Raw genomic sequence first — 27,668 nt, forward strand, 5'->3', positions numbered from 1 at the left:
ACCAGAAAGATTGTTGAAAAATGGCCGCCTTGACTACAGTAGTGGTGGCCGCTACTGCGGAAGCCGAATCTCGCTCTTTAGCCACTTCACTTGCGACCGCGGGAGTATCGCAGGTGAAATCCCCTGCCATTATGCTGGAGCCCACAGTGCGGATTTCCGTCACCGCTCAGCATCCGGGCGTCCCTGTGTCCTTGGTCAGGGTGAGAGGCTGCTAGGCCAGGGATCGGTGTGTGGGGGCGGGGCGAGCTGGGGCCAGGGCTGGGAGGGACTGCGGGGAAGACTCGGGGCTCTCTCCTGCTGGTCTTTGACTTTTTCCTACCCACTGGAAAAGGTGGGACGTGGAGATGTGGGCCCAGGGGTGCACTTCATCCTTGAATAAATGTTTTTGGTTTTTTTTAATGTCTGGCTTCTTATTTTTCTACCTTAAGGGAGATTGTTTCGAAAACAGTTTGGAATTTGGGGAGGTGGGAGGTTAAAGAAGAAGGTATAAATGTGACCAAACAGTTTCCCTCCCTTCTTGCAGAGAGACCTCTGATCACTCAAGGAAGAATTGCATTTAAACCGATAGATTGATGAATGTTTACTACTGGCCCATTGAAAATGTGAAGGAAAATAAGCTAATTCATAGCAAAATGAGACCTCCCTTGGTCTAGTGATTGAGCACTTTTGGTTTATCGGTTGCTGTTTTCATCCTTTAGTAGGGGTGCCTAATCCATCCAAGGTTTTTTGTTCCATCACCTTCAGAAAAAAGTTTAATATCCCATGCCAGACTTTGAGAAAGTTATTTCTTTTAAAAGTGCCCTGATTATGCAAATAACTGTGCTTTGGGGCATATTTGCCATTTTGTAACTCATTTAAATATCTGGATGTAAAGTAGATGATTTTAACTTTTACAAAAGTATTTGTAAGATTTGTTAATGTAATTAACATAGAATTAAAACTTAATCAAATTTAATTTACATTCTTTTCAGAAATAGGTTTATTTTGTATTACACCTGAATAATACCTTATACCTAAACTGCTGAGATCCTTCTCCATTTTCAGAAATGATGATTTCATAAATAATGCTAATCTTGAGCTAAATGGAGTAGCTTTCAGATAGCACCCTAGTTCTTGGAACTTTAGATAACACTTTTGTGTTCCTAATTCCTAAAGATAAATTCTAATGGAATGTTATTAGACCTAAAAGGGAACCCAAGCAAATTATGGAAGAATAATCAATCCATCTTGAATGGACTGAAATCTGCAGTCTGGGTCCGAGAGAAGTGTCCATATTAATATCACAGATATAGAACTTTCAGACCCTGTTACCAATTTGCTTTTGTCCAAGCCCTTTAGTTTCTCCATTAAACAGTTTTAAAAGTAAAGTAAAGAGTTGTGGCAGGGTAAAACTGTTATTTTAATAACATTATGTGGTAGTTATGCTTAATTTCAAAGCCCTTTTAATGCCTTAAGGCCAAATGAATATAGCAAAAAAAGGGAACTAAATAAATATTTACCTTAAAATTTTCAATTTAAAAAATTAGCATTCATATGTCAATTTTCAAAGAAAAACCATACAAGACTTGTAAAGAGGCAGTTCCAGGCAATTTCCTGTTTCAGGCAATTTTCAAAAGGAAAAATCAAAGCTATCTATAGTCATATGAAGAAGTGCTCTAAGTGCCAATTAAAACAACTCTCAACATGCCAGAAAAGGAAAATGACAAATAATAGAGGGTATATGGAAAATAGAGACACTAATGCACATTGGTGAAGTTGTGAACTGATCTAGTCATTCAGAAGAACAATTTGGAACTATGCTCAAAGGGCTATAAAATTGTGCATACTCTTTGACCCAACAAAAGCACAACTAACTCAAAGAGATCAAAGGAAAAGGACATTTGTATACAAAAACATTTATGGCTGCTCTTTTTGTGGTGACAGAGAAGTGGAAATTGAGGGGATATCCATCAATTGGTGGATGGCTGTAAAAATAAGGATATATGATTGTGATGGAATATTATTGTGCTAAAAGAAATAATGAGTAGGATACTTTCAGAAAAACCTCAGAATAGTTATATGAACTCATGCAAAGTGAAGTGAGCAGAACCAGGAGATCACTATACGTAATCACAGCAGTGTTATAAGGATGATCAACTGAAAGACTTAGCTTTTCTGATCAATACAATGATCTAAGACAGTTCTGAAGGATTTATGATGAAAATTGCTATGGATCTCTAAGAGACAGAACTGATAAACTCAGAATGCAAATTGAAGTAAAATTTTTTCACTTTATTTTTCTTGCTTTTTTTTTAGTAACATGGCTAATATAGAAATATATTTTATATGATTTTTCACATGTAAAATTGATATATTGCTTGCTTTCTCAACAGGTGACAGGAACTGAAGGGAAGGAGAAAATTTGGAACTCAAATTTTTAAAAAATGTTAAAAATGATTTTTTAAAAATCTAGGCATCAGGGGCAACTGGGTGGGTTTGAGAGTCAGGCTTAGAGATGGAAGGTCCAGGGTTCGAATCTGGCCTCAGACACTTCCTAGCTGTGTGACCCTGGGCAAGCCACTTAACTCCCATTGCCTAACCCTTACTGCTCTTCTGTGTTGGAACCAATACACATAGTATTGATTCCAAGGCAGAAGGTAAGGGTTTTAAAAATAAAATTTAAAAAAAAATTTAAAAATCTAGGCATTAAAAAAAGAGAAAAAACTGCCTGTTCCTATCCTTTGACCAACTAAGGAATCATTATTGTTCATATGTAGATTGATCAATTGATTTATTTCCTACATATTTTGACACCAAAATAGCATGTGAAATATTTGTTGCAAATATTTTTCCCTTTTAACTACATTGATTTTAGAAAAACTTTTCAATTTTATGTAATAAAAATTATATTTATTTGTCACGATCACCCCTTTCCCATTTTTAGTTAAGAATTCTCTATAGTTGTAAAAAACTATAATGGCAAAAGTATTGCCATAACTTTTTTCTAATTTGTTTATGATATGGCCTTTTATAGTAGGTCCTGAATCCATTTGGAACTTATTGTTGTATACTCTGGAGATGTTGGTGTAAACTTTCTAGTTTTCTCAGAAAACTTTGTCAAATAGAAAATTGTTACTTGTATGACCTTGATGCCTATGGGTTTATTGAGCGTTTAGTTTATCTTAACAAAATAGTTCTTCTAAGCCATTATTAAGCTTCAGATGAATTTACATTTTTAAAAGTATACAGCAAGCATTTCTAATGATGATTAATTTCTTTTTGTATTCTTTGAAGAACGACAGCTATTTAGGTACTCAAGATGGAATTCGACCTTGTCAGTTTCATAACTGGAAGCAGAAAGCTGATCAGGCCAAGAAAACTGAATTTATACGTACAGCAGAAAAGTTTAAAAATCAGTAAGTTTAAGAAAACTATTAGAGATTAACTTTTCTACTTCCAAACTAAGACAATTGAGCTCTTTGGGAGTTCTCAAAGACTATCCACTTAAAATTAAAGAATCATGGTAGTATACTAAATATACTAGTGTTTTGTTTAAATGGAACAGACTGATTGTATTTTCTTTAGGAAGAATCTTCTTTTACTCATTTTCCTGTAATCCCTGGTTAGAAAAAGGGAAAAATAAGCAAGAGTATATGGGTCAAAGGTAAGAAAAGTTGAAAGTTGAAAAAATAGCCTATTTCATGTAATGTAGACAGATGAGAGCTGACAGTATGATACAGGGGAAAGGAAGTGTACTTCGGAGTCAGAGAAGCTGAATTTAAATTCTCTCTCTGATTCTTACTAACTTCAGGCAAGTCTGTGGGTATTGGTTTCCTTATGTGTGAAAAAAGGAAATTGGACTAGATGGCCTCTGGTGTGCCTTTCAGTTCTAGATCCATTATTTATATGCTCTATAATCAATAATTATTTCTTGTTTGTTAATGCTTAGATAGCCTTTCTACTAAGTAATCAGTAACATTCATTGATTAGCACTGTGTACCAAGCAGTGAGAAAAAAAAATAAATAGAAGACAGTGCACCAGCTCCCATAGGCTTCCATAATAAAATCTTTTTGAATTTTTATAGGATTTTTTGCTCAAATAGCTCATTTACTCATTAAACATATTTATTTAAAATTACATTACATATTTTTGTTGCAGTTCTATATCTAGACCTTTTAAAATTTTTTTTTAATTTTTAATTTTTTTTAAACCCTTACCTTCCATCTTGGAATCAATACTGTGTATTGGCTCCAAAGCAGAAGAGTGGTAAGGGCTAGGCAATAGGGGTCAAGTGACTTGCCCAGGGTGACACAGCTAGGAAGTGTCTGAGGCCAGATTTGAACATAGGGCCTCCCGTCTCTAGGCCTGGCTCTGAATTCACTTAGCCACCCAGCTTAGACCTTTTTTTTTTAGAGAAAAAAAAAAGTATTTCCGAGTTTGTGAAAAGTGCTATTATTAGATATTTCTTGATTAAGTAAAATTTCACTGCTTTTATATAATACTTTATCTTTAAATACATACTTTACATGAAATGAGAATTTGGAAATAAAATAATTTTCTTTTCCTTTATCATCAAAATATACTCACCTAAAAGTAGATTGTTGGTTTTTAATAGTATAATGGCTATCCCATGGTAATGGTAAGTTAGTAAATGACATTTTGCAATCAAGTATTTAGAGTAATGATTTACTACTATATTAGGTTTTCTTAACCCAGTATTTTATTTTAAATTTAAATTTAAATATATTTTAGAAAACTATTTTGGCAGAAAAATAATAAACAGAGGCATAATTTATAATTTTGCCAGCTTGGCTAATGTTGTACTCCCTAATCAAGATAACTACCGATAAATTGTTAGATTGAAAATAGAAGTATCGTCACATAAAAAAATACCAATTAAATGTTTGATGTATGTTTAAAAAAAAAAAGCAGAAACCAAGCCTTGCAGAATACCTCACTAAAACCAGTTTGTGAGGTACTGAAGATGGGAGAGGGTCAGGAATGAGAGACTGAACAGGTTATTCAAGTTAGTGTCTCCTTTCAGTTTTTTGTCATAAAAAGGTAAACACATGAAGAATTATAACTTGATAAGCCTAGAGTCATATTAAGAGGAAATTGCCCTAGATGATGTGTCTGCAAAGTACCTGTTATATAGTACAGAACAGGACTGTTTTTCTTGAAAAAATTAAGATTTAGATGAATTTACTTTTAAAATGTATATGATAAACATTTCTGATTATAATGAATTTTTTTTTGTGCTCTGTGAGGAATAACAGCTATTTTAGGACTTAAGATGGAGTTCAGCCTTTCCACTTTCTGGAATTACAGAGCTGTTCAGATCTTTTAATGTAATTCAGTGATTCTCATGGTCCTGTGATTTTGGAACCATATTTACTATGTCCATAGTGAAAAGAAATACATGGTTGGAGTTTAGTGTAATGTAATATTCCAAAACAAAATTTGGAAGAGCTGCTTGTTCATGTGATTAGTCAGTTTTGGCTCAGAGTCACCACTTCAGTATCACAAATCTAATTCAAGGGTAGGGGTTCTTAATCTGGGGTATGTGAACTTGTTTGGGTTTTTATTTTTTTTGCAAACTTTGTATTTTGTATTTTATTTTACATATTTTTTGTATTTTATTTTACATATTTTAAAACTTTATTCTGAGAAGGGACCTGTGGACTACTTCCAGAAGGATCCACAAAGAGTTTTGCTGGCAAATGTTTTAACAATTGGCTTCCCAGAAAAAAAAAAAAAAGATAGGAGTCTGATACATTTTAAAGTTTAATCTGTATTATTAACATTTTCTCTATCACTTTATTAAATTGAAGCAAAATACAAATCAATCAATCAAACTCTACTTTGTAGCATTTGCTTATTTCTAAAGTTTAACTGTTTATACTGAAAATTTAACATCTGATGGTCTTGGGCCTATATGGGTCAGCTCCAGCACACCATAGAGCCCATAACACAAAAAAGGTTCAGAATTCTTGCTTTACGGAGATAATTCTTAACCTTTTCTTGGTGAGACACTAATTTGGAAACCTGCAACAAGTATGGCAAAATTGACACTCAGTCCATTTTCTAAACCTTTACCTTTTGCTCTCTTGGCTTCTCTATGTTTCCTTTTTAAGAAAAGCCCTTTCATATTCATATTCCATCCTGATTTGTATTTTACTTGAGGTCTGAGAAGTGATTATTTTTCTGAGGATCTTTTACAATCCTTTTTGATTTTTGATTAAAAAATTAGCAACCCTAATTTTGATTGACACCTGAGGTGGGAACCTGAACTTTAGAGTAAAGTAGAATAGTAATCAAACACTTAGGATGGATAGTGAAACTTTTTTCTTACATTGGCTACCTTTAAGAATGGATGAAGGAGCTCAGTGGATAAGAGCCAGGCCTGAAAATGAGAGGTCCTGGATTCAAATGTGGTCTCAGACACTTTCTAGCTGTGTAACCCTGGGAAAGTCACTTAACCCTCATTGTCTAGCCCTTATCACTCTTCTGTCTTGGAACCCATACACAGTATTGCTTCTTTTTTTTTTTTTTTTAAACCCTTACCTTCTGTCTTAGAATCAGTATTGGTTCTAAGGCAGAAAAGCTGTAAGGGCGAGGCAATGGGGGTTAAGTTACTTGCCCAGGGTCACTCAGCTAGGAAGATTTGAACCCTGGACTTCCCATCTCTAGGCCTGACTCTCAATCCATTGAGCCACCTGCCTGTCCCCCACAGTGTTGATTCTAAGACAAAAGGTAAGGTTTAAAAAAAAAATAAATGGAGGAAAAAAAAGAATTGGAGGACATCCTCAAAGTGAAGCTAAAAATAAACTCAAGAATTATAATGTCATTCTTTGTTAACTGAAGTCTTTAAGGCCAGTACACCTAAAAAATGCAAGCTTTATTTTTTGCAAAATCTTAGCTAGTACACAGCAAAGTTGTTAAGTATATATGTATTACATACATTCAACCCATATTTACTTACTTTTTGATGTTGCTAATCTACTAACACATCCATTTTTTTCCCCATGTGAGCATTGACTGACACAATGCCAGTAGTATACATTAAAATATTTTATTTGTTTCTCTCAGGAAATCTTTGTTTTTCAGAGTTATGTTAATAAATTAAAAACATTTTGGGCTAAATGAAAATGTGCTTTTTAAAGAGTGTATGTTAAGCATATAATATTTTTTAGCTTTAAAAAATCTTTACCTTTCTGTCAGAGTTAAAAATTAAATGGTTGAATTTTAAATGGAACTTTTATATATATATAATGTTTAAGGAGTTAGTACCTACTTCATAGAAGACAACATATTTGAATGATTATTACTAATGGAAGAGTGTGCCTCACTGATAAGGAATAAAGCAATTTACTTTTATTTTTGTGAATTTATGGATTGAATTTGCTTATTAATTTCTTGTTAGATTCTTTTTAGTATTATATTTTACTTTAGGTTTGGATGGCTAGCAATAAGTAAAAGCAAGCACTTATAAAAATTAAATTTTATTAAATTTAAATTTCCCAAATATATATATAACAGTACTATTTAATTAATAATTACTATTATTTGAATGAGTCAGCACAAATCACTATAAAGGTCATAAATATACTTTGTACTTGAACTAATTTAAAATGTTTTTGAATTACACTTATCACAATTGTTTTTTCCCCTTAAGAATTGCTAATATAGAGAAAGATAAACATGGTTATCTCTACAACAAAAAGAATGACTTCAGAATTGATTTTATTGTGTTGGAAGAACTTGAACATAAGCTGATTAACAGCAGGAAAACAGAAAGTAAGCTCCTTATGTATTGAAACTCTTATGGAAAATAAAATTTTATGGTTGTTTTCTCATGAATTCTGCTGCTTTTGTTCTCCCTTTCAGTGTTACTTCAAATTTATTTTGCATATGTTCTGTATGAACTTATATTTGTAAATATTTTCTTCCCTGTTAGGATGTAAACTCCTTGAGGGTAGGGACTGTTTCATTTTTGTCTTTGTATCACCAGGGCCTGACATAGTTCATATTTTTTTAAAAAAATCTTTGCCTTCTGTCTTGGAATCAATATTAAGTATCATTTCCAAGGCAGATGTGTGGTAAAGGCTAGGCAACTGGTGTTAAGTTACTTGTACAGTCACATACCTAGGAAGTCTCAGAAGCCAGATTTGAACCTAGGATTTTCCATTTCCATGGCTTTCTATCCATTGAGCCACCTAGCTGCCCCTCATAGTTCATTTTTAATAAATGTCTGTTGATTCAGTCAGGCAATTATAATATATGCCAAACACTGGAGTAAGCATTGGTATGAAAGGCATAAAGGAATGTATAAAAGGCAGTCTGTCCTCAAGGAGCTCATAGTCTATTAGGGGAGAAAATACATAAGCAACTATATACAGACAAGGTATATACAAAGATGAATTAGAAGCAATTGGAAGTGTGAAGACAGTAGAATCAAGAAGGATCAGGCTTTCTGGAGAAGGTAGGATCTTAGTTGGGACTTGAAGGAAGCCAGGGAAGTCAGGAGGAAGCAATGAGGAGGAAGAACATTCCAAGCATAGGGGAAAGCCAGAAAAAATGCCCAGAATGGAGAGATGGAAGCTCTTGCTGAGCTTCCATCTCTCCATTTTGCCCCCAAAATATGAATTAATAGTAGTAATTTCCATTAATAAACAGAAGTTGATTCTTGTGATCTTTCTACCTTACTTAGTTATTCTGTGTACTGCTATATTAAAGGATAGTGTCCTGATTATCATTATTGTAATGATAATCTGACATAGCACTTTACATATTGATTCTCACCACAATGGGTGGTATAGATAGCATTACTCCCATTTAATAGATGAGGAAACTGAAGTTCCCAGAGGTGATCTGATCTATTTGTACAACTTGTGTGAAAGGTAGATTCAAAATCTAGTTTTCTAATCTCAAATCTAGTGTTATCACCCCCAGACATGGTATCTTATGGTATCTTATCTTACACAGTCATCAATTCATCAAATCAATGGATGCTGCTTTATCAATATTGTCTTTAAAAAGATTAACTGGGGATAACTGTAGAGAATTGAACTTAATTGATAAGAAATGCTTGTAGGAATAATAATTAGTAGAAGAAATAGTGCTAAGGGGTAAAATGGTTATTATGTAGTAAAATGTCTTAAATCAAACATAAAGATTTATAAAGAAAGTTCATAGTTTAAGAAGCTGCATTGCAGCTAGTTAAGAGCCAGAATTCATCAGTAATTTCTCCCCTTCTTCCATGAGGTTTAACCATTAAAATTTTTTTTTTCATTTATCAAGTATTTTTCTTCATCTCTCCCCCTCTGAAAAAAAAATCAAAACAAAAATTGTAATAAATATATTTGGCAAAAGATGAATTCCCATATTAGCCATTTCCAAAACTATATCATATTTTGCATATTTATTCTTTCCATCTCTGGGAAAATGTGTAGTGCCATTCTTCATTTATGATTGATCAGTACTGTTATAGTTGATCATTACATTGATCAGAATTAAGTCTTTCAAAATTGTTTACTTTTACAATGTTGTTACATTATGAATTGTACTCTTGGTTCTTACTTCCCTTTGCATTAGGTTATTAAAATCTTCCCAAGTTTTTCTGAAACTGTATCTTTCATAATGGTAGTATTAGTTTGTACTATTTTAAAATCTGCCTTTCAAATGTATGTTAATAGGAACCCTTAGGCTCTAATTTCTTCAATACAATGCGAACTATAAAGAAATTCAATATTTCCTCATGGAATGTTTTAATTTTCACTGGCATTAAACATTTGTTTAGCATCTATTATATATAAAGTGCTATGGAAGATAAAAATAAAACTATCTCCATTGTCTTAAAGTTTATGGTCTGAGAAGAGAAATACAATCAAATAATTTTAACACAAAATAGAATATGACCTTACATTAAGAAATATTTAAAGAAATATAGAAAATCAGAAGAGAATTACTTTTGGCTATGGAGATCAGAGCTTCATAGCATTAGATGTGATATGTGGAAATGGACCACAAAACTTGGCATGGGAAAAGCATTCCAGATAGAGGGAGCAGCATTAGCAAAGACAAAGTCGTGGGAAAATTCATATTGTGATGTTCTCACAATCTTTATCTTATTTTCTGTATTCTCAGGTTGCTAGGCACATAGGCCTGTGCTGACTAAGTACTTGCTTAATAAATAATTTTCTTTAGGTTAAGTATAATGTGTTCTAAGAACATGACTTGATATCTAGAAGTATCAGAGATGAAAGCAAGAACCTCAGGGTTAAGTGGCTTCAACCTGAGGCAAAAGGCTGAGCTAGGCCTGACTCCTAATATCAGAGAAACGAGGTGTGGATAGCAGTGCTTCATTATTTATTTAGCTTAAGGTTAAATCTTTATTATCTAATAGACCTGAGTAGTAGAAGACAGTGTCTATGGAGGTTAGGTCCTTGAGATTCCTTTATATCACACCTTCTTGCTCCTGGTGTAGATTGTTAAAAGGATATTTCAGACCCACAAGCTTATACATAGCTTATATACTTCTTCCCAATCTAGAATATAAACAACCTTAAAAGCAAGGGAAGCTAAAAAGATGCTTTTGTCTGTGGTGTCCTTGGAAATAATTGTTGTGGACAGGACCATAGAGTTCCTGATGACACATCAATGAGTGTAAATCAGCTACTATTCTGAATGACATATCATAGATCCCTATTGTGCCAGAAGCAATTGGGGATCTCTGTAGTTACCATACCCCATACTGTCATAAGGATAGGGTACATAGATTTCCCATGTGTTGAGATGCAGCAGCATGACATAGTGGAAGAGTTCTACTTTGGCTTTGTGATCCAGAGGTGGTCTTATTCTAGTTCTTTAAAACTAAGTTGCAGAAAATGGCAGGTCTATTAAAATCACTGAGTTAGGAAAAACATGTTTATATTGAGTATCCCAAAAGTCTTAGTGTGCACTTGAACTGAATTTTATTTGGTATCTCTTCAGAAGCTAAAATACAACAACACTTGACAAAAATACATAACCACATAAAGAGACTTCAACAGCAGTTGAAAGATGTAAAATCTACACCTGAATGTAAGTACTTTTTGTGTATTAGTATTTATCTTGGGAGAGGGATTCATTTATGCTTTGAGATATCAAATATATATTCTTTTTTAGCACTGAATAGAAAGGATAAAGAAAAGTTGTGGTGTTAATGTGTGTGAAAACTGCATTAGTTTACAATATCTGTTTTGGCATCACAGAATGTTTTGTGTTAGCTCTAAGAACGATGTTTCTATAACACTACTGCTTTCATATCCCAGGATGTTTGTAATTAGTCAAGGCTGGTATTTTCCTCTCTTTTAAAGTTGGGGAATCTGAAGTATACAGACTAGTTCCCACTAAACTAGGTTATTTTCTAAGGTTCTTATCTTTTCCTACTCTTCTTGAACTTTAAATTAAGACTTTTTAAATGGAATGAAAGTCAAGTTTTTTTCTTATAATTTCATGTGTACTAGTTATGTTAAAGTAAAGCAAATGTGATAGGTTGTTTTTTCTTTTTTATAGTTGTTGAAAAACTGAGAGAAATGATGGAAGAAGTTGAAAATGCAATTAATACTTTTAAAGAAGAGCAGAGACTGATGTATGTTTTAAAATATTTTTATTTTTAAGTCAATTAGGTTTATTTTCACTCTGCCATTATTTTTAAAACTGTACAAAAGTAGTATGGCATGACTTTGTTATTTCTTTTTCAAGTAATCACTTTTAATGTGTACATATGTTCAAAATGAATTTTTAAAAAGGGATGATATTCTTTAATGAGACTTTAAAATCTAATTCTTGTCCTCATTTTTGATTTGTACACAGACACAACAAAACGCCAAATCAGTAAGTAATAATTGTCTTTCTATAAGTTATACTCATTTTTCGTGATCCTGTTAAATTTTCTCCATGTCCAATGTCATCTTATTCTTTTCTCATATAATAAAAAAATAAAACAAATTAGCTTTTCTTGACTCACAAAGCAGACAACATCCCAGCAATCTCGACAACAAAGCAGAAACATCCCAACAATCACATTTCCCACAGTGTACATTCTCAAGAAATACCTTCTTGCTTCTTCTTGAAGAAACTGTTCATGTTACTTTTTTTTTGAGTAGTCTACAAGTCTTTGGCATCTTTCTTTCTTCATCCCAAACTATATTTCCAACATTTTTTCCATTTTCCAGTGTACCTACCATTTCATTGAAGTCACTGAATATCAAAGTACATATTGACTTGATATGGAGGATCTAGAATTTCTATTTCTTTGTCCTATATTAAGTTTATTTTGAGTTCTCAAAGGCAAAGTGACCAAGTGTTTAGTGAAATGGTTTTTCTCATTGCATTTGTATGTAAAATAAGAATTTACAATGTGCTTTCTTCCTTCATTCCAACTTAGTTGCAAATTAATTTATTTTCTCTTTTCATTTATAATGTCATTATAGATTGAATTTGCTTCCCTTGGAATGTATCAAATCATCATTGGATAAAGTTTGCATATTAAGAAAACCAACAGTTAAATTAATGTTTGTAGATAGAGAACTAGTTGATTTTCAGTACCTTCTAACTGCTTGTCTCACTATTCTGCCATTATCACTTTGGCAGAAGAAGGGGAACAACATAGGTGTCAGGTTTGTTTTATAGTTGATACAATGCAAGTGTGTTGGGCCTGGATTCCTGAAGACTTGAGGTCAAATACAGCCTTCAAAACTTGCTGAGACTTAATCATTCTCTGTCTCAGTTTCTTCAACTAGTAAATGGGGATAATAATAGCACTTAGTTCACAGGATTGTTGTGAGAGTCAAATGAGATTATATGTGTGAAGTGCTTAGCACAGGGTTTAATAAATACTTATTCTCTTCCCTTTCTCCTCTCTGTATTACAGAGGTCCCGATTTGTTACCCAGTAGTGTTATAAAGAAAGAGAAAAGGATCCTAGAGGAGATATATCTCTAGTGAGGTGGAATATTAGTGAGATGGACATATCTTTGTATTCTCCCTAAGTGCTGGTGATGGGGGAACACCAACCCCAATCACCCTTGTGTGTAAATGGAATTAGCTCGAGCCCATTAATAGTCAAAAATCTACTCAACTTAGGCATGCTAATGATGTCACCCTAACCTCCCTTAGTGGGGAGGGGAGATGAGTTACCCACACGTGACAATAAGTAACAAATCAAGAATAAGGGACTGCCCTTTGGGCAGTCCAAATCAATGTAGAAACTGCCATTTGTCCATTTGAATTAGAGGTGGACCACAGGAAGTGATGAAAGACACTATCTCTTTAAGTAAGTTAGTGAACTTCCTGTGGGGGTAGTTGCCGTCTCGAACTGGGAGCAGAAGCATCTCCTGAGACCACAGAACGCTTACACTCTGTATTGTCACGTGGGTATGTTAGGCTGACTTCTTTGGCCTAGCTGGGCCATTTCTAAACTCTGTCTATCTGGCTGTTAGGCCTTGCGGCTTGCAGCTTCATTTATTTAGCCTTTAACCTTCTCTCTCCGTCCAGGCCAAAGGCCTGGACTAGCCTCCCCCTTTCTCTTTATTCCTACTTTTTACCTACCAGATTGTAAATAAACTCCTCAACCCAATGCTGACTTGGGTCTGATTTAATTACGGAATCAACCTGAATTGTTGATTCCTGGCTGCCACATATTTTAATATATATCTATAAATACCTAAATTTTCCTTCTTATACTTGCTAGTTGTTATAATTCCTTCTTTAAATAACAGTTGCCCAGGAAGGACCCTGAATGGTCAGGTCCCACCTGGGGTTGGATCAATTATTAATACTGGGCTCTGATTAGCCTTGGGTCACATTCATCTGACTGCATTTGCTCCCTGTGAGGTGGATAGTACAAATATTTTTATTTTGTACTTCTGAAACTGAGACTCAGATGTTAAATGATGTCAAAGTCAAGACTTTGAACCTAGAAACTTTTAAGAATTCAAAGTCAGGCTCTTTCTGTATCATGATACTGGAAGATTAATGTGGATATTTTAGAAAAGCTTACTATTCAAATGTTATTCTTTATTTTAGATATGAAGATCTTATTAAAGAAGAGAAAATAACTACTAATGAACTCAATGCTTTAGAAAGAAAAATTGAGACCTGGCCAGTGACTAATTCAGGAACAGAAAGACTTTTCAAGGAATCATCAAGCAAAGTTCCTTTGGACTTACTGATGCCAAACAATCTTCCTGAAGAAGTAGTAGATTTTGAAAAGTTCCTTCAGCAAACAGGAGGGCGAAAAGGAGGATGGGATGATTATGATCACCAGTGTTTTCTAAAAGTGAGAAATAAGCACAAAGGGAAGCCAAGCTATATAAAAGAAATTCTAGTGTGTTTGCCTGGAAGGACAGAAGATGAAGTTCAACTACATGAAAAATGGTATCAAAAATTTCTCTCTTTAGAAGAAAGAAAAAAAGAGGTAAATTGTTATTTTATGTAGTTTTTGAAAAATAAGCTTTTACTGTTTGTATATATTTCTTTTCATTCATCTTTGGTCAGTCTGTAGCTTTTTTCCCCTTCATTTCACCTTTCTATGCACTAAGTATATTCAAAACTTAAGAATTAATATAAGTTTATACTTAATTAAAATAAAACTTATATTGAACAGAAAATCCCCATTTAACATGATCAATTTTAAACTAGTTGTATATATTATTATTATTATTTTATGTATGTATTAGTATGGTGTACTATATACATGTTTTGCTATATGTGCCCAAATGTATGCTAAGGTATCACCCCAAATTGCTTTGCATTTTATTTTAATTACAAATTTAATTATGTTTCTTTAGCTTTAAAATGTGTACTGAGCCAGGCCTGGAGCTAGGAGTTAAAATTTGGGTTAAAATTTGGCCTCAGACACTTCCTAGCTGTGTTACCCTGGGCAAGTTAACCCCCTTGCCTAGCCCTTATCACTCTTCTGCCTTGGAACCAATACTCCATATCAATTTTTAGACAGGCAAGGGTTTTTAAAAAAACCACTATGGAAAAAGTAAGAAATTTTATGATCTAGATATTGTAAAAATATATAGAATGTCTATTTGGGCACAGCTTGTATTCCCCATTCCCCCAGGTTACCAGTTGTTTACCACTGGCCCTCCTCTTCCCCTCCAACTCCTATTCTAAAAAATAGGAACATTAGGCATGCCCAGTACCTGTAATCTTTATCATATATATCCTGCTGAAATAGTGATAAAAAGTATTTTTATATTTTAATTTAATATGTTTTTTTAATTTGAACATACATATTGGTGTATAGTTAAGGTAAGAAAAGGAAATGGAAAACCAAATTTTAATGAATTGCCTATAATAGTATAAATGCCTCAGACTTCTTGGTTAAACACTTACATGAAGATCAATGATGCTACCATTTATAATGCCTGGAGTAAAATGAGTAATGAGTGACAGAAACAGCCTTTATTCAGATTACTATAGGTCTTATTCAAAGCTACCAAATATTTCATTTGATAGTTGGTTTATGATATTAAAAAAGTTAAATTAGAACATCTTTGGTGAACAAGAAAGAGGTCCTTATCAGCCTAAATTGAGCATGTCTTCTAAAAGTAAAATAAGAAAAGAAAGAGAAGTTTTCAATTCAATTGATATGAAAATTATAGTCTGTTGGAGTATTGTCCATCAAAGCATAACTAGCACTCTCCTTTTACTGCCATTTCATCTCTTCAAATGACATAGCAAAATAAGTTGCACTAATCATCATTTATTGATAAAGGAATCAGAAACTAGCCTAGGATGTCTAATGAAAGTTTTTAAAAACACCAACTGTCATGTGTTGCACTATTCTTCATAGTCAGGTTTTAAAGAAGGGCATCTTATTGTGCTTGGATGAGGGCATCCATGTCTTAATCAAGAAAAACAGTGCCATAATCAAAGTAATGGAAAGATCAGCTAAGGTAGTGAGTAGGAAGAAGCAATACAGTCCAGCTTCCTACCACAGCTATTTCAGCAGTGGCATAGAAAAACACCAGATCTAGTCCTATTTGGGAAACCCAAGGGAAAATCACATTGAACCCTTTTTTCAAATTATGTTAGCATAGAGAGGTAGGTAGAGGTCTGCCAGCAATGGGAATCAGGTCTAGACAGAAGGACACCACTCAAAAACGTCTAGTTCAGGATCACTGAGCAAGTATCTGTGACTGTGCATTAGAATAAGAAGAAGGGGACTGATGTAGTGCAGGGTGCAGAAACAGGTGCCATTTGGCAGCTCTGTTCCTTATACTCTGTAGCAGTTTGAACTATACCTAGAGATGATGAACCAGGACAAGGAATGTTTTAAGTACTGAGTAAGAAGCATGAAGAGAAATAAGCAGCAGCTTATTTTATGTATGAAATCTCAGATGCCAGTGAGTCCTACTCTTTTATTATAAAGTTCAGGAAATTGAGTCCCAGGAAGGTTAAGTGATTTGCTTTCAGTCATATAGAGGTGCCAGAGGCTAGTACTTTGAATCCAAATCTTATGATTTTCAGAGACAGTGGGTGCTCTTTTTATTATTGACATTCATTCTTTAAGTAAGGATAAAAGTCCTATATATGCTGTGAAGAAAGACATAGATTAAAGATTGGGAGAGAGTTTAGTGTATTTCCTTCATTTAAAAGCCCAACATTGCTTGTGTTAATACTCAACTTTTATATAATAATTGAGTTATTTCACTATTGATTCCTGGTACAGTGTCAAATTAGCAGACAATCACAGAAAAAAAAAAGTGCAGCTTTAAGACAGATTTAAAAACAGGAGTGAGATGACTAGATGAAAGGGATATAAAGAGTAGAAGGTACAAGCAGAGGCATGGAAAGTAGAGAATTGAAATGTGTGAAAAGTACATTAGATAGGAAAAGGAGACCCAAAGAATCAATAGAATTTATAATTAGTATTGTAAAAGTAAAGTACAACAAGTTCTCAAAATGATTATGAAAAACATTTGCATTTCTTTAAGAAAAACAAAACACACAAAATAATTCTAAAATTTAACTAGAAAAGAATCCTGTGTAGTCTTTGTGGAAAAATATATATAGTTTGATAGTTATAAATAGTTATAGTTTGATTACCTGTGACTTAAAGTAATCATAAAATTATTTTATTTTAAATTATTTAGTCTATTCAGAAGTGGAAAACAAAGAAGCAGCAAGGAAAAAAAGAAATGTTTATTTTAAAAGAAAAATCAGAGGATGCACTTAATGATCTTCAACAAGATGTCCAAAAACAAAAAGAGGAACAAAGAAAGAAACAGAAATTAGCAATTGAAGCCTGGAAAAAGCAGAAAATCATGGAATTATCAATGAAACAAGCATCTCAGTTAAGAGAAGAAGAGGAAAAAGAGAAAAAGCAACAGAGAGAATATCAGCGCCAATTTCACTTAAAATTACTACTAGAAAAATATACTCAGCAGAAGAAAGAACAAGAGGAATTGTTGAAACTTGAAAAAGAGATGAAAGAGAAGGCTGAAAGAGAAGAAAAAAGAAAAATGGCTCTAAATGAAATTATTAGGTTTCAAGAGAGGGTAAGCATATATATTTATGTTTTACATATATGTCTGTGAATATATATAGATATAGATATAGATATAGATATATGTGTGCATGCAGATAGTGTGTCTATGATATATTTCCCTTAATAGTTTTTCCCTCATTATCATGCTCTCTTTTTTCAAAATACATGTTGATACCTTTTGACTTTGGGTGGAAGGGTTCTTCTCTTTGTAAGGAATGGAATTTTGAGGAAAGGAGATGGAACCAAAGGAGGAAAAGGCAGTTGCTGGCAGTTGAAACCAGCAGAGGATTCTGGGGATTTCTCCCAGGAAGAGGGAGAAGAATGGGTCTTCTGGCTGGGGGCTGGGAGGAGTGAGGAGGCAGAAAACCCAGCTCTGATCCGGTCCGGAGGCCTTCCTGAGGATATTTCTCTTGGAAATTGAAATCCTGATTCCCTGATCACTGCCATTACAACACAACTCATCCTTCAACACTACAACCATCAAGTCAACTAAGATTTTGGACTCCATTGGGAGCAATCTCTTAGACTCCCTCACTCATTACCTGTCCTTGCTGAGAGACGCTTCTCAGTCAAAACTTGCAATTATAGGAAAAGGATAGAAATAGAAATAGAAGGGAGAAATAGAAGGGGAAGTGGGGGCAGGGAGGGGGCGAGCTTAGGAGCTGGAACTGCCTTGTTTCTGGTCTAAGTGACAGATCTCATAGGATTAGTGGAGAGAGGGCACCCCAAATCCCTCTGCCCTTCACCCCTTTCCTCAATCCCTGGTTTGTGAATAACAAAAACCATTCATCAGTCAAATAGCATTCTTGAGTGCCTGAGAGACAACAAGGGAGAGGGGAACCACAACCTGGACTGGCAGCCTCCATCTTTGAGCTAGACCTCCCACTGTGCAGTTAACTGACCTTGGGGGAGGCTTAAGTGAACCCCATCCTTATTCAGGATAGGATTGGGGTACCACTTACCTCTTCTTGTCGCCTTGCCCTCAACTCTCGAGGGACAGCACGACCATCTAGGTCACCCAGTTTTGGTGTGATACTCCCTTAAAGTCTCCCAGTGTGTACTTGGCCCCAGGGGAGTGGTGAGGAGAGAGTCACCACACAGACTTGATTTCTCTCACTCTCCCTTCTACCAACATCCATTACTGGCCCCCCCTTTTTATTATTACATCTATTAGTAAGAATTTAATTAAGAAAAATATCTAATATTTCTGACAATACACTCATATAGTATATGCATATATATGTTTTTATATATTATTACATACATTGTATTTTTGTTATTTAGTTGTTTCAGTCATGTTCAACTTCATGACCTCATTTGGGGTTTTCTTCACAAAGATACTGGAATGGTTTGCCATGTCTTTCTCCAGCTCATTTTATAGATGAGGAAACTGAGATAAACAGAGTTAAGTGACTTTCCCAGGGTAATACAGCTAGTGTCTGAAGCCAAATTTGAATTCAGGAGGATGAGTGTTTCCTGATTCCAGGCCTGGCACTCTATCCACTGGGTCATCTAGCTATCTCAACAACAACAACAATGAAGTTGTTGTATTGTATATAGTGTGTTTATGTATATGTACATATGTATATACATATACACATACACATAAATTTTGCCTTAGTAGCCCTCTGCCCTGCTACCATAAAGAGGAAAGTATTTAATTTCCAGGACCATCATTGTTTTTCAGTCATTTAGAATTTTATTTCATTTTAGTGGTTTTTAATATTTACATTGTTATAGTCATTGTTTTTGTTTTTGTTTTTTAATTTTAAACCCTTAACTTCTGTGTATTGACTTACAGGTGGAAGAGTGGTAAGGGTAGGCAATGGGGGTCAAGTGACTTGCCCTGGGTCACACAGCTGGGAAGTGTCTGAGGCCGGATTTGAACCTAGGACCTCCCGTCTCTAGGCCTGGCTCTCAATCCACTGAGCTACCCAGCTGCCCCTACATTGTTATAGTCATTGTGCATATTCTCTTAGTGGGATTGGTGGGTCAAAGGATATAGACATTTTAGTTACTTTTATTTTCCATATTGCTTTTTACAGTGATAGGTTCACCAATAATGCATTTGTATGGACATCCTATAGAGCTTGTCCAAAAATATTTATATATGGGACAGATAATATGAATGGACAGTGAACTAGGCTCAGAATTGAATAGGAGGAAGAGGAACATGTGATTGATTTTTTTTTTGGAAATTACAAAGCTCTTTTACTAAATCCAAGTTTCCTATGAAAGAAAAGACTCATCCTTTCAATACTGACATTTTATTGTTATTGCTATATGGTAGCAAGATATGGAGTACCATTAATATATCTAAAGAACTAAAGATGGATATTAACGTATATCAAGATAAAGAAAGTGAGTCCTCTAATATATTAGGTTAAACTTTTTGGTGAACTTTTGGGAAAACATATACAATATTGCTTTACTGTGTACAGCGGTGATGGCAAACCTATGACACACATGTCAGCACTGACACGTGTAGCAATTTTCTATGCCATGTGGCTGCGTGCGACCGCATACAGAGAAGTATGGGGCCGCATGCTGAGGATGAAACATTTGTTGTAGTGTAGTATAGGCACTCTGTGCACTACTATATGACAATTCTACCTATATTAATTTACCTATTTTAGTTTATTAAATAGTTATATATTACAATTATACATTTTTGTTATTTAAACTATAAATATCGCAAAATTGTAGTTTTTTTCTCAAAGTGACACACTACCTGAGTTATGCTTGGCAAATTTTGATACACCAAGCTCAAAAAGTTGCCCATCCCTGGTGTACAGTGTTCTCTCAGTTCTGCATATTTTGCTCTGTATCATTTCATGCAGATATTTCCAGCTTTTTCTAAAATTTTGCTTATCATTTTTTGCTTATCATTTCTTATAGCACAATAGTATGACCGACATGTACTATAATTTGTTCAGCTATTCTCTATCTGATGGATATCCCCTCAATTTCCAATTATTTGCCACTACAAAAAAAGAGTTGCTATAAATATTTTTGTGCAAGTAGGATCTTTGTTAGAAAATAGCATTAGGTCTAGATGGATTTACAAGTGAATTCTGCTAAACATTTAAAGATTAACTAATTCCAATATTAAATAAATTATTTGAAATAACAAGTAAAGGAGGAGTTTAACCAAATTCTTTTTTACGAAACAAATATGGTGCTGATACCTAAACTAGGAAGAGCAAAAACAGAGAGAAAATTACAGACTAATTTCATTAATGTTTCTGGGTGCAAAAATCATAAATAAATACTAGTGTGGAAAATATATGTAAGGTAATGGGGTCACCAGAGATATTATAAATAAACTAAGTGGTTTGTGGGAACACACTCTGGGATTTATGAGAGACTGGACCAGGATGGAAAGACCAGAGTTTACTGGATTCCCACAGGAATGGTAGTTGATCTTAACTGTCATTCAGCTTCCCCTAGGCCAGAGTCTAGAAACAGGCTGACAAGGTAATAGGGACTTAACAGCTTTAATTATGTTTGACTAAAAGGTGGGAAAGGGATTTCTATGCTTAAAATCTAAAGGATAAAACCACAGGGCAATGGGAGTACTTATTCTACTCTTATCTAAGTGATCTAAACTAACAGGGCTCAAGGAGCTATAAATGGAGTCTCTGGGTGTCTGCCTCAGACCTGGAACCTGCCAGGCTTGAGTACAGCTAGGGCTTTTGTGGCTTTGGGATTCTCACTGCAATCCACTGCTGATCTCTGGATGCCAGGAGTCAAAGTGGTCCCAGGTACCAAGTAGTGAGGGTTTTGCTTGAAGCACTATCCACCAGAACTCAAACTTCTCCTCTTCCCTTGGCTCTGTAGATCTTGTCCTTTTTGCTAGATGCCACACACACAGGATCCCAGGGGAAAATCAGGATGCAAGATGTCCTTTTACTCTGAGTGCTCCCAGGGCTAACCCCAGTTTGTGTTAACCCCTAATGGAGCCCCACTCAGAGCACAGACACTCTTCCTCCTCCCTCATTCCACCTGGAATTCCCAGCTCCAGCTCCTTCCTGCTAAATACATCTTAATACCTAATTAACTAACTAATCTTATTTTCCTCACAACACTAGCTAGGAGACTATAACAATATATCACAAAGATATACATTGACCAAACAGTATTTATACCAGGGATACAGGGATGATTTAATATAAGGAAAACTATCAGCATAACTGATTATATTAATAACAAGTAATAAAAACTGATTACATCAATAGATGCATAAAAAGCTTTTGACATTAAATACAATACTCATTCCTATTAAAAACACTGGAAAGCACAGGTCTAAATGAATTTTTTCTTAAAATTTTTCTAAATTATTTTAAATAAGCCATCTATCTAAAACCACTAGCAAGAATTATTTGTAAAGGGGAAAAGCTAGAAGCTAGAAGATCAGGAGTGAAACAAGGATGTTCATTATCACTAATATTATATAACATGGTATTAGAAATGCCAGCAATAGAAATGAGAGAAGAAAAATAAATTGAAGGAACCAGAATAGGCAAAGAGAATAGGCAAAAACTATTTCTGGAGACAACATGATGGTATATGTGGAAAGTCCTAAATATTCAACTAAAAAGTTAGTTGAAACTATCAATAATATTAGAGTAGTAGGATATAAATCATCAGCATTTTTATATATTACTAACAAAGTCCTGCAAGTAGAGATAGAAAGAGATACTCCATTTAAAATAGGTAGAATTAAATATCTGGCAGTATACCTGCTAAAACAAACCCAGGAATTATAGGAACATAATTATAAAACACTTTTTCTCCTCATTAATATATTGTTTTAGAATATTTTTCTATGGTTACATGATTCATATTCTCTTCCTCCCCGCTCCCAGAGCTGACAAGCAATATCACTGGTTTATTCATGTCTTCTTACTCAAAACCCATTTCCATATTATTCATATTTGTAATAGGGTAATTTTTTAAACCACAACCCCAAATCATATACCCATATAACCAAGTGATAAATCATATGTTTTTCTTCTGCTTTTCTACTCCCATAATTCTTTCTCTAGATGTGGATTGCGTTCTTTTTCATAAGTTCCACAGGATTGTTCTTGATCATTGCATTGCTATTAATAGCAGTCCATTACATTTGATTGTCCCACAATGTTTCTCTTACTGTGTACAATGTTCTCTTGATTCTGTTCATTTCACTTCGCATCAGCTCGTGGAGGTCTTCCAGTTCATATAGAAATCAAGCAGTTTATTACCATCAAATACCACAATTTGTTCAGCCATTCCCCAATAGAGGAATACCCCCTTGTTTTCCAATTTTTTGCTGCCACAAAAAGCACAGCTATAAATATTTTTGTACAAACTTTTAAAAAAATCTCTTTGGGGTACAAACCTAGTAGTGAATACTGGGTCAAAGGACATGCAATCTTTTAAAGCCCTTTGGGCATAATTCCAAATTTATAAAACTTTTTACACAAATAAAGTCAGATCTAAATAACTGGAGAAATATTAATTGTTCATGGATGGTCAAGATACAATATAATTAAAATGCCTAAACTAATCTACTTATTCAATACCATCCCAATTAAATTACCAAAAAATTATGGCATTGTGTTAGAAAAATAATACTAATTCATTTGGAAGTACAAAAGATCAAGAATATCAGAAGAATTAATGAAAAAACATGTAAAGGAAGGGGGTCTAGCAATACTAGATTTTAAATTGTATTGCAAAGCAGTAATTATCAAAACTATCTAGTACTGGCTAATAGATCAGTGGAATAGGCAAGATTATAGTAACCTTTTAGTTGGCAAAAGTTTAGATCCAGATTTTTGGGATAAGAAATCACTATTTGGTAAAAATTATAGGGACAACTGGAAAATAGTTTGGCAGAAACTAGGTATAGAGCAATCTCTTATGCCATTTGCTAAGATTAGATCAGAATGGGGGGGCAACTGGGTAGCACAGTGGATTGAGAGCCAGGCCTAGAAATGGGAGGTCCTGGGTTCAAAGCTGGCCTCAGACACTTTCTAGCTGTGTGACCCTGGGCAAGTCACATAACTTCCATTGCATAGCCATTACCACTCTTCTGCTTTGGAACCAGTACTATGCACAGAGTCTAAGTTGGAAGGAAAGGGTTTTTAAAAAAAGATCTGATCAAAATGTATACATGATCTAGACATAAAAGGAGCTATTGTTTTTTTTAAACCCTTACCTTTTGTCTTAGAATCAATACTGTGTATTGGTTCCAAGACAGAAGAGTGGTAAGGGGTAGGTGATGGGGATTAAGTGACTTGCCCAGGCTCACAGAGCTGGGAAGTACCTAGACCAGTGATGGGCAAACTTTTTAAAGAGGGGGCCAAAGGAATGGAAATGCTCATCTGTCAGTCTATTTCTAAGGCAACTCTTTCGAAGTTTCATTGTATTGTATCCTACTCATTGTATTTGTCAGATTAGGAATAATGTCACGCAGCAGGATAGAACATTTCAGGGAGCCGCATCTGGTCCACGGGGCCGTAGTTTGCCCATCACTGCTCTGAGGCCAGATTTGAACCTAGGAATTTGAACCTGACTCTAGGCCTGGCTCTCAATCCACTGTGCTACCCAGCTGCCCCCTAAAAGGAGCTATCATAAATAAATTGAAGGACAAAGAATATGTTCCCTGACAGATTTATGGTAGGAGAGGGATTTATACATCAAAAAGAGATGGAGAGCATTGTGAGATGTAAAATGGATAATTTTGAGTACAGTAAATTAAAAAAATTTTGTACAAATAAAACATGCTGCCAAAATTAGAAGAAGGCAAAAAATCAGGGAGAAAATTTTGTAGGCAGTCTCTTAGAGGTCTCAGTTCTAAAACATAGAGAACTTTGTCAAATTTTTAAGAGTAAGAGCCATCCTCCAAATGATAAATGGGAAAAGATATGAACAGACAATTTTCAGATGAAGAAATCAAAGCCATATATAAGCATTTGAAGAAATGCTCTAAATCACCACTGATTTGAGAAATTCAGAATAAAATAATTCTGAGATATCATCTCACATCTACCATATTAGCTAACATGACAAAAGAGCAAAATGACAAATGTAGAGGATGTCAGAAAAAGAGGACACTGATATACTGTTGTTGGAGCTGTGAACTTATCTAACCATTTTGGAGAGCAATTTGGAATTATACCTAGAGAATTATAAAACATTGTTGGGTCTATTTCCCAAGGAAATCAGGGAAAAAGAAAAAGAACGTAGGTGTTCCAAAATATTTATAGCAGCCTTCTTTGTGGTGGCAAAAAATGGGACATTGAGGGGATGCCCATCAAATGGAGATTGGCTAAACAAATTGTGGGAAACGATTGTGATGGAACACTACTCCACCATAAGAAATAACAAATAGGCTAATTTAAAAAAAGCTAACGAACAGCTAAGTGAGTAGAACTAAGAGAATATTATACACAGCTACAGGGTTGTTTTTTTTTTTGTTTATTATTTTTAAAAATATTTTGTATTTGCCAATTTTTATTTTATTTTATTTTATTTTTATTTATTTGTTTGTTTGTTTTTAAACCCTTTTAGGCAGAAGGGCTAGGCAGTGGGGGTTAAGTGACTTGCCCAGGGTCACACAGCTGGGAAATGTCTGAGGCTAGATTTGAACCTAGGACCTGGCTCTCAATCCACTGAGCTACCCAGCTGCCCCCATAGCTTCAGGTTTTATACTTTTTAATGTTATCTTCAGAAAATGAACTAAAAAATGGAAACATGTAGGACATAATGTATATGTATATCTTTGTCTCCTGGATGATGCCTTCTATGATATGGGAGGGCTGAGACACTTGTAAATAAATTCTATTAGTAATTTAAAAAATCTTAGAAATATCTAATATTAGAGTGGAGAACAAATTTAGAAATTTGAATTAGATTACCTTTCATTTTACAAAGGAAGAAACTGAGATCCAAAGAGAAATGCCATTAATTATTATTATTATATTAACAGATTATTATTATTATTATTATTATTTGATTATTTAGGAGTCAGGATTAGAAAAGGTTTCTAACTTCCAGTACAGTCATCAAACAACTAGACTTTCAAGCAAATTCCATTTTAATTTTAACTCATTTTCAGAAAATATCTCCTTTTCTATTTTGTATGTATACTTTAGGATTTACATAAACTTGAATTAAAAATTCTGGAAAGACAAACAAAGACAAAGGAAAAGAGAGAAAAAGAAAGAAGATTGGAAAAATTAAAGGAAAAGGTACTGTATCCTAGCTTATAAAATTTATTTATAGATTTATAAAATCTTAAGCAATATTATCCTATTTTTTACCCCTTCATTAAGGATGAATACATAAAATACTTAAAATGCAGATTTACTTCTTCAGCTCTTTTTTCGTTATTGTACCCCCTTTAAATTTTTTAAGTGCTTGTTCAAGTAGAAAAAAGTAAAGTCTAGTGAAACTAAGGAGGCAATATATGATTAAATATCTATGTTTTAAAAAGCAGAGATTTCTCTTTCTATCTCTCTTTCTTTTCCCTTCCTTGATTCTTTCTTTTCCTTCTTTCCTTTCCCATAGCTTCCCACCTGTCTTAGATTTGCCTGTCATACTTTTTGACATTCAAGTGGTATTACTTAGGTCCCCTGATGCTACTATGGACAAGTGGGTTTACTTACTTGCTAGTGGATAAAGAGGACTTCTCTAATCTAGTGCATAAAAAAAGAGAAATTTGATTTCTAGTCCAGTCATCATCATTTATTTTCTTATGTAAAAAAGATGACTACATTCATATTAATTGAATGTCAATTTCTGTTTGCTAAACTGTTTTCTATAATCCTTGTGTCTGTCCAGGTTGGCATAGCCTTGTGGAAAGAAATAGTCTATAAGTTACAAGGAAATGAAAAAGGCTTCAAAAAAAAAAACCTCTTAAAACTTTTATTTTGAAGGAGAATTGGAAGAACTATAGCAAGTATTTAAAAGTAACTTACTAAGTTGCTATTGCATAATTAGAAACCCTTGATTTATAAAATAATAGACTAAACATAGCCTCTCTTTAAGAAAATAAAGTGATTTCTTGAACATAAAAGTAGCTACTTGTTGAAAAGCTTCTATTGAATTTTCATTAATGTTAATATTTTATAAAATTGCTTTTCCTACTCAAAGATCAAATTAATGTCTTCTTGTTAATTTCATAGTTAATATAATTTAATAGGTAATAATTTCATTTTTGTTGACAGGTTGAAATTAATGTTAGTCGGGATCCATCCAGATTGTACAAACTTACCAAAGGATGGGAAGAACGTACAAAAGAGAGAGGTCCAACAGGTGCAGGACCTCTTCTGCATATACCACATAGGTAAAAAAATAAATAAAGTTAAAACATTTTTTAAGGTCTTTTTCATTTCCTTATGCCGTTTCTACAATTTCTGTCCACAGGGCTATTCCCACCTGGAGACAAGGATTGTAGAAGAGAATTTAACAAATTGATATTGCCATCCAATTGATGTAAATATTAATATATCCTTTACATAGGAAAATAAATGATTTCTATAAAAAGTAACCAGTGTTCAGAAATGTTCAGAAATCATCATTTTCCTTGCTAACACTGTAAATATGATTGTGCAGTACCTGATTACTAGATATTAAGGTATATTCCTGGCTACAACCTTTTTATTTATTTTTTTTACTCTAGAAGATAATTATGTCTAATTTGGATTTTTTAATATTGCAATAGCAAATTGAAGAAAATAAATAGAAATTTTTATTATTGTTAACCTAAATACATGCAGTAAGTGGACTTTTCCCCTTATACCTTTATTATCATTTTGCAGTATGGGAAAACTATATTTGTACAGATAGTGAAAAAAATTTAATACATTAAAATAGATGATAGTTTGTGAAATTATCAAACTTATTTTTTATTTTTAAATTTATTTATTTATTTGATTAATTTAGAATATTTTTCCATGGTTACATGATTCATGTTCTTTCCCTCTCTCCCCCCTCCTGTAGCCAATGAGCAATTCCTAGGTTTTACATGTATCATTGATCAAGACCTATTTCCAAATTATTACTATTTGCAATAGAGTGATCGTTTAGTGTTTACATCCCCAATCATATCCTCATCGAAACGTGATCAAGCAAATGTTTTTCTTCTGTG

At 34.0% G+C, this 27,668-nt stretch overlaps 2 protein-coding genes across 3 annotated transcripts in view; both read left to right on the top strand.

The window, feature by feature from the left end:
- Positions 1–27,061, top strand: CCDC112 (coiled-coil domain containing 112). Of its 2 annotated transcripts, XM_044662290.1 has the most exons (11): positions 1–200; positions 3,274–3,395; positions 7,656–7,777; positions 10,973–11,062; positions 11,537–11,612; positions 11,837–11,857; positions 14,050–14,440; positions 17,133–17,537; positions 25,672–25,767; positions 26,746–26,864; positions 26,945–27,061. In XM_044662290.1, the coding sequence occupies exons 1-11, from the start codon at positions 21–23 to the stop codon at positions 26,973–26,975; spliced, it is 1,653 nt and encodes a 550-aa protein (XP_044518225.1). In that variant the 5' UTR covers positions 1–20; the 3' UTR covers positions 26,976–27,061. The 2 variants fall into 2 exon arrangements, with proteins under 2 accessions (XP_044518225.1, XP_044518233.1); XM_044662298.1 differs by lacking the exon at positions 11,837–11,857 and having other exon boundaries at positions 26,945–27,013.
- Positions 26,936–27,668, top strand: part of PGGT1B (protein geranylgeranyltransferase type I subunit beta) — a 64,543-nt gene continuing 63,810 nt past the window's right edge. The window contains exon 1 of the mRNA XM_044662316.1: positions 26,936–27,013. Coding sequence (XP_044518251.1) covers positions 27,012–27,013 — 2 coding nt within the window. The 5' untranslated portion in view covers positions 26,936–27,011. The remainder of the gene's footprint in view (positions 27,014–27,668) is intronic.

Source organism: Gracilinanus agilis, chromosome 1, assembly GCF_016433145.1.
Source record: "Gracilinanus agilis isolate LMUSP501 chromosome 1, AgileGrace, whole genome shotgun sequence".
In the NCBI taxonomy this organism is placed as follows: domain Eukaryota; kingdom Metazoa; phylum Chordata; class Mammalia; order Didelphimorphia; family Didelphidae; genus Gracilinanus; species Gracilinanus agilis.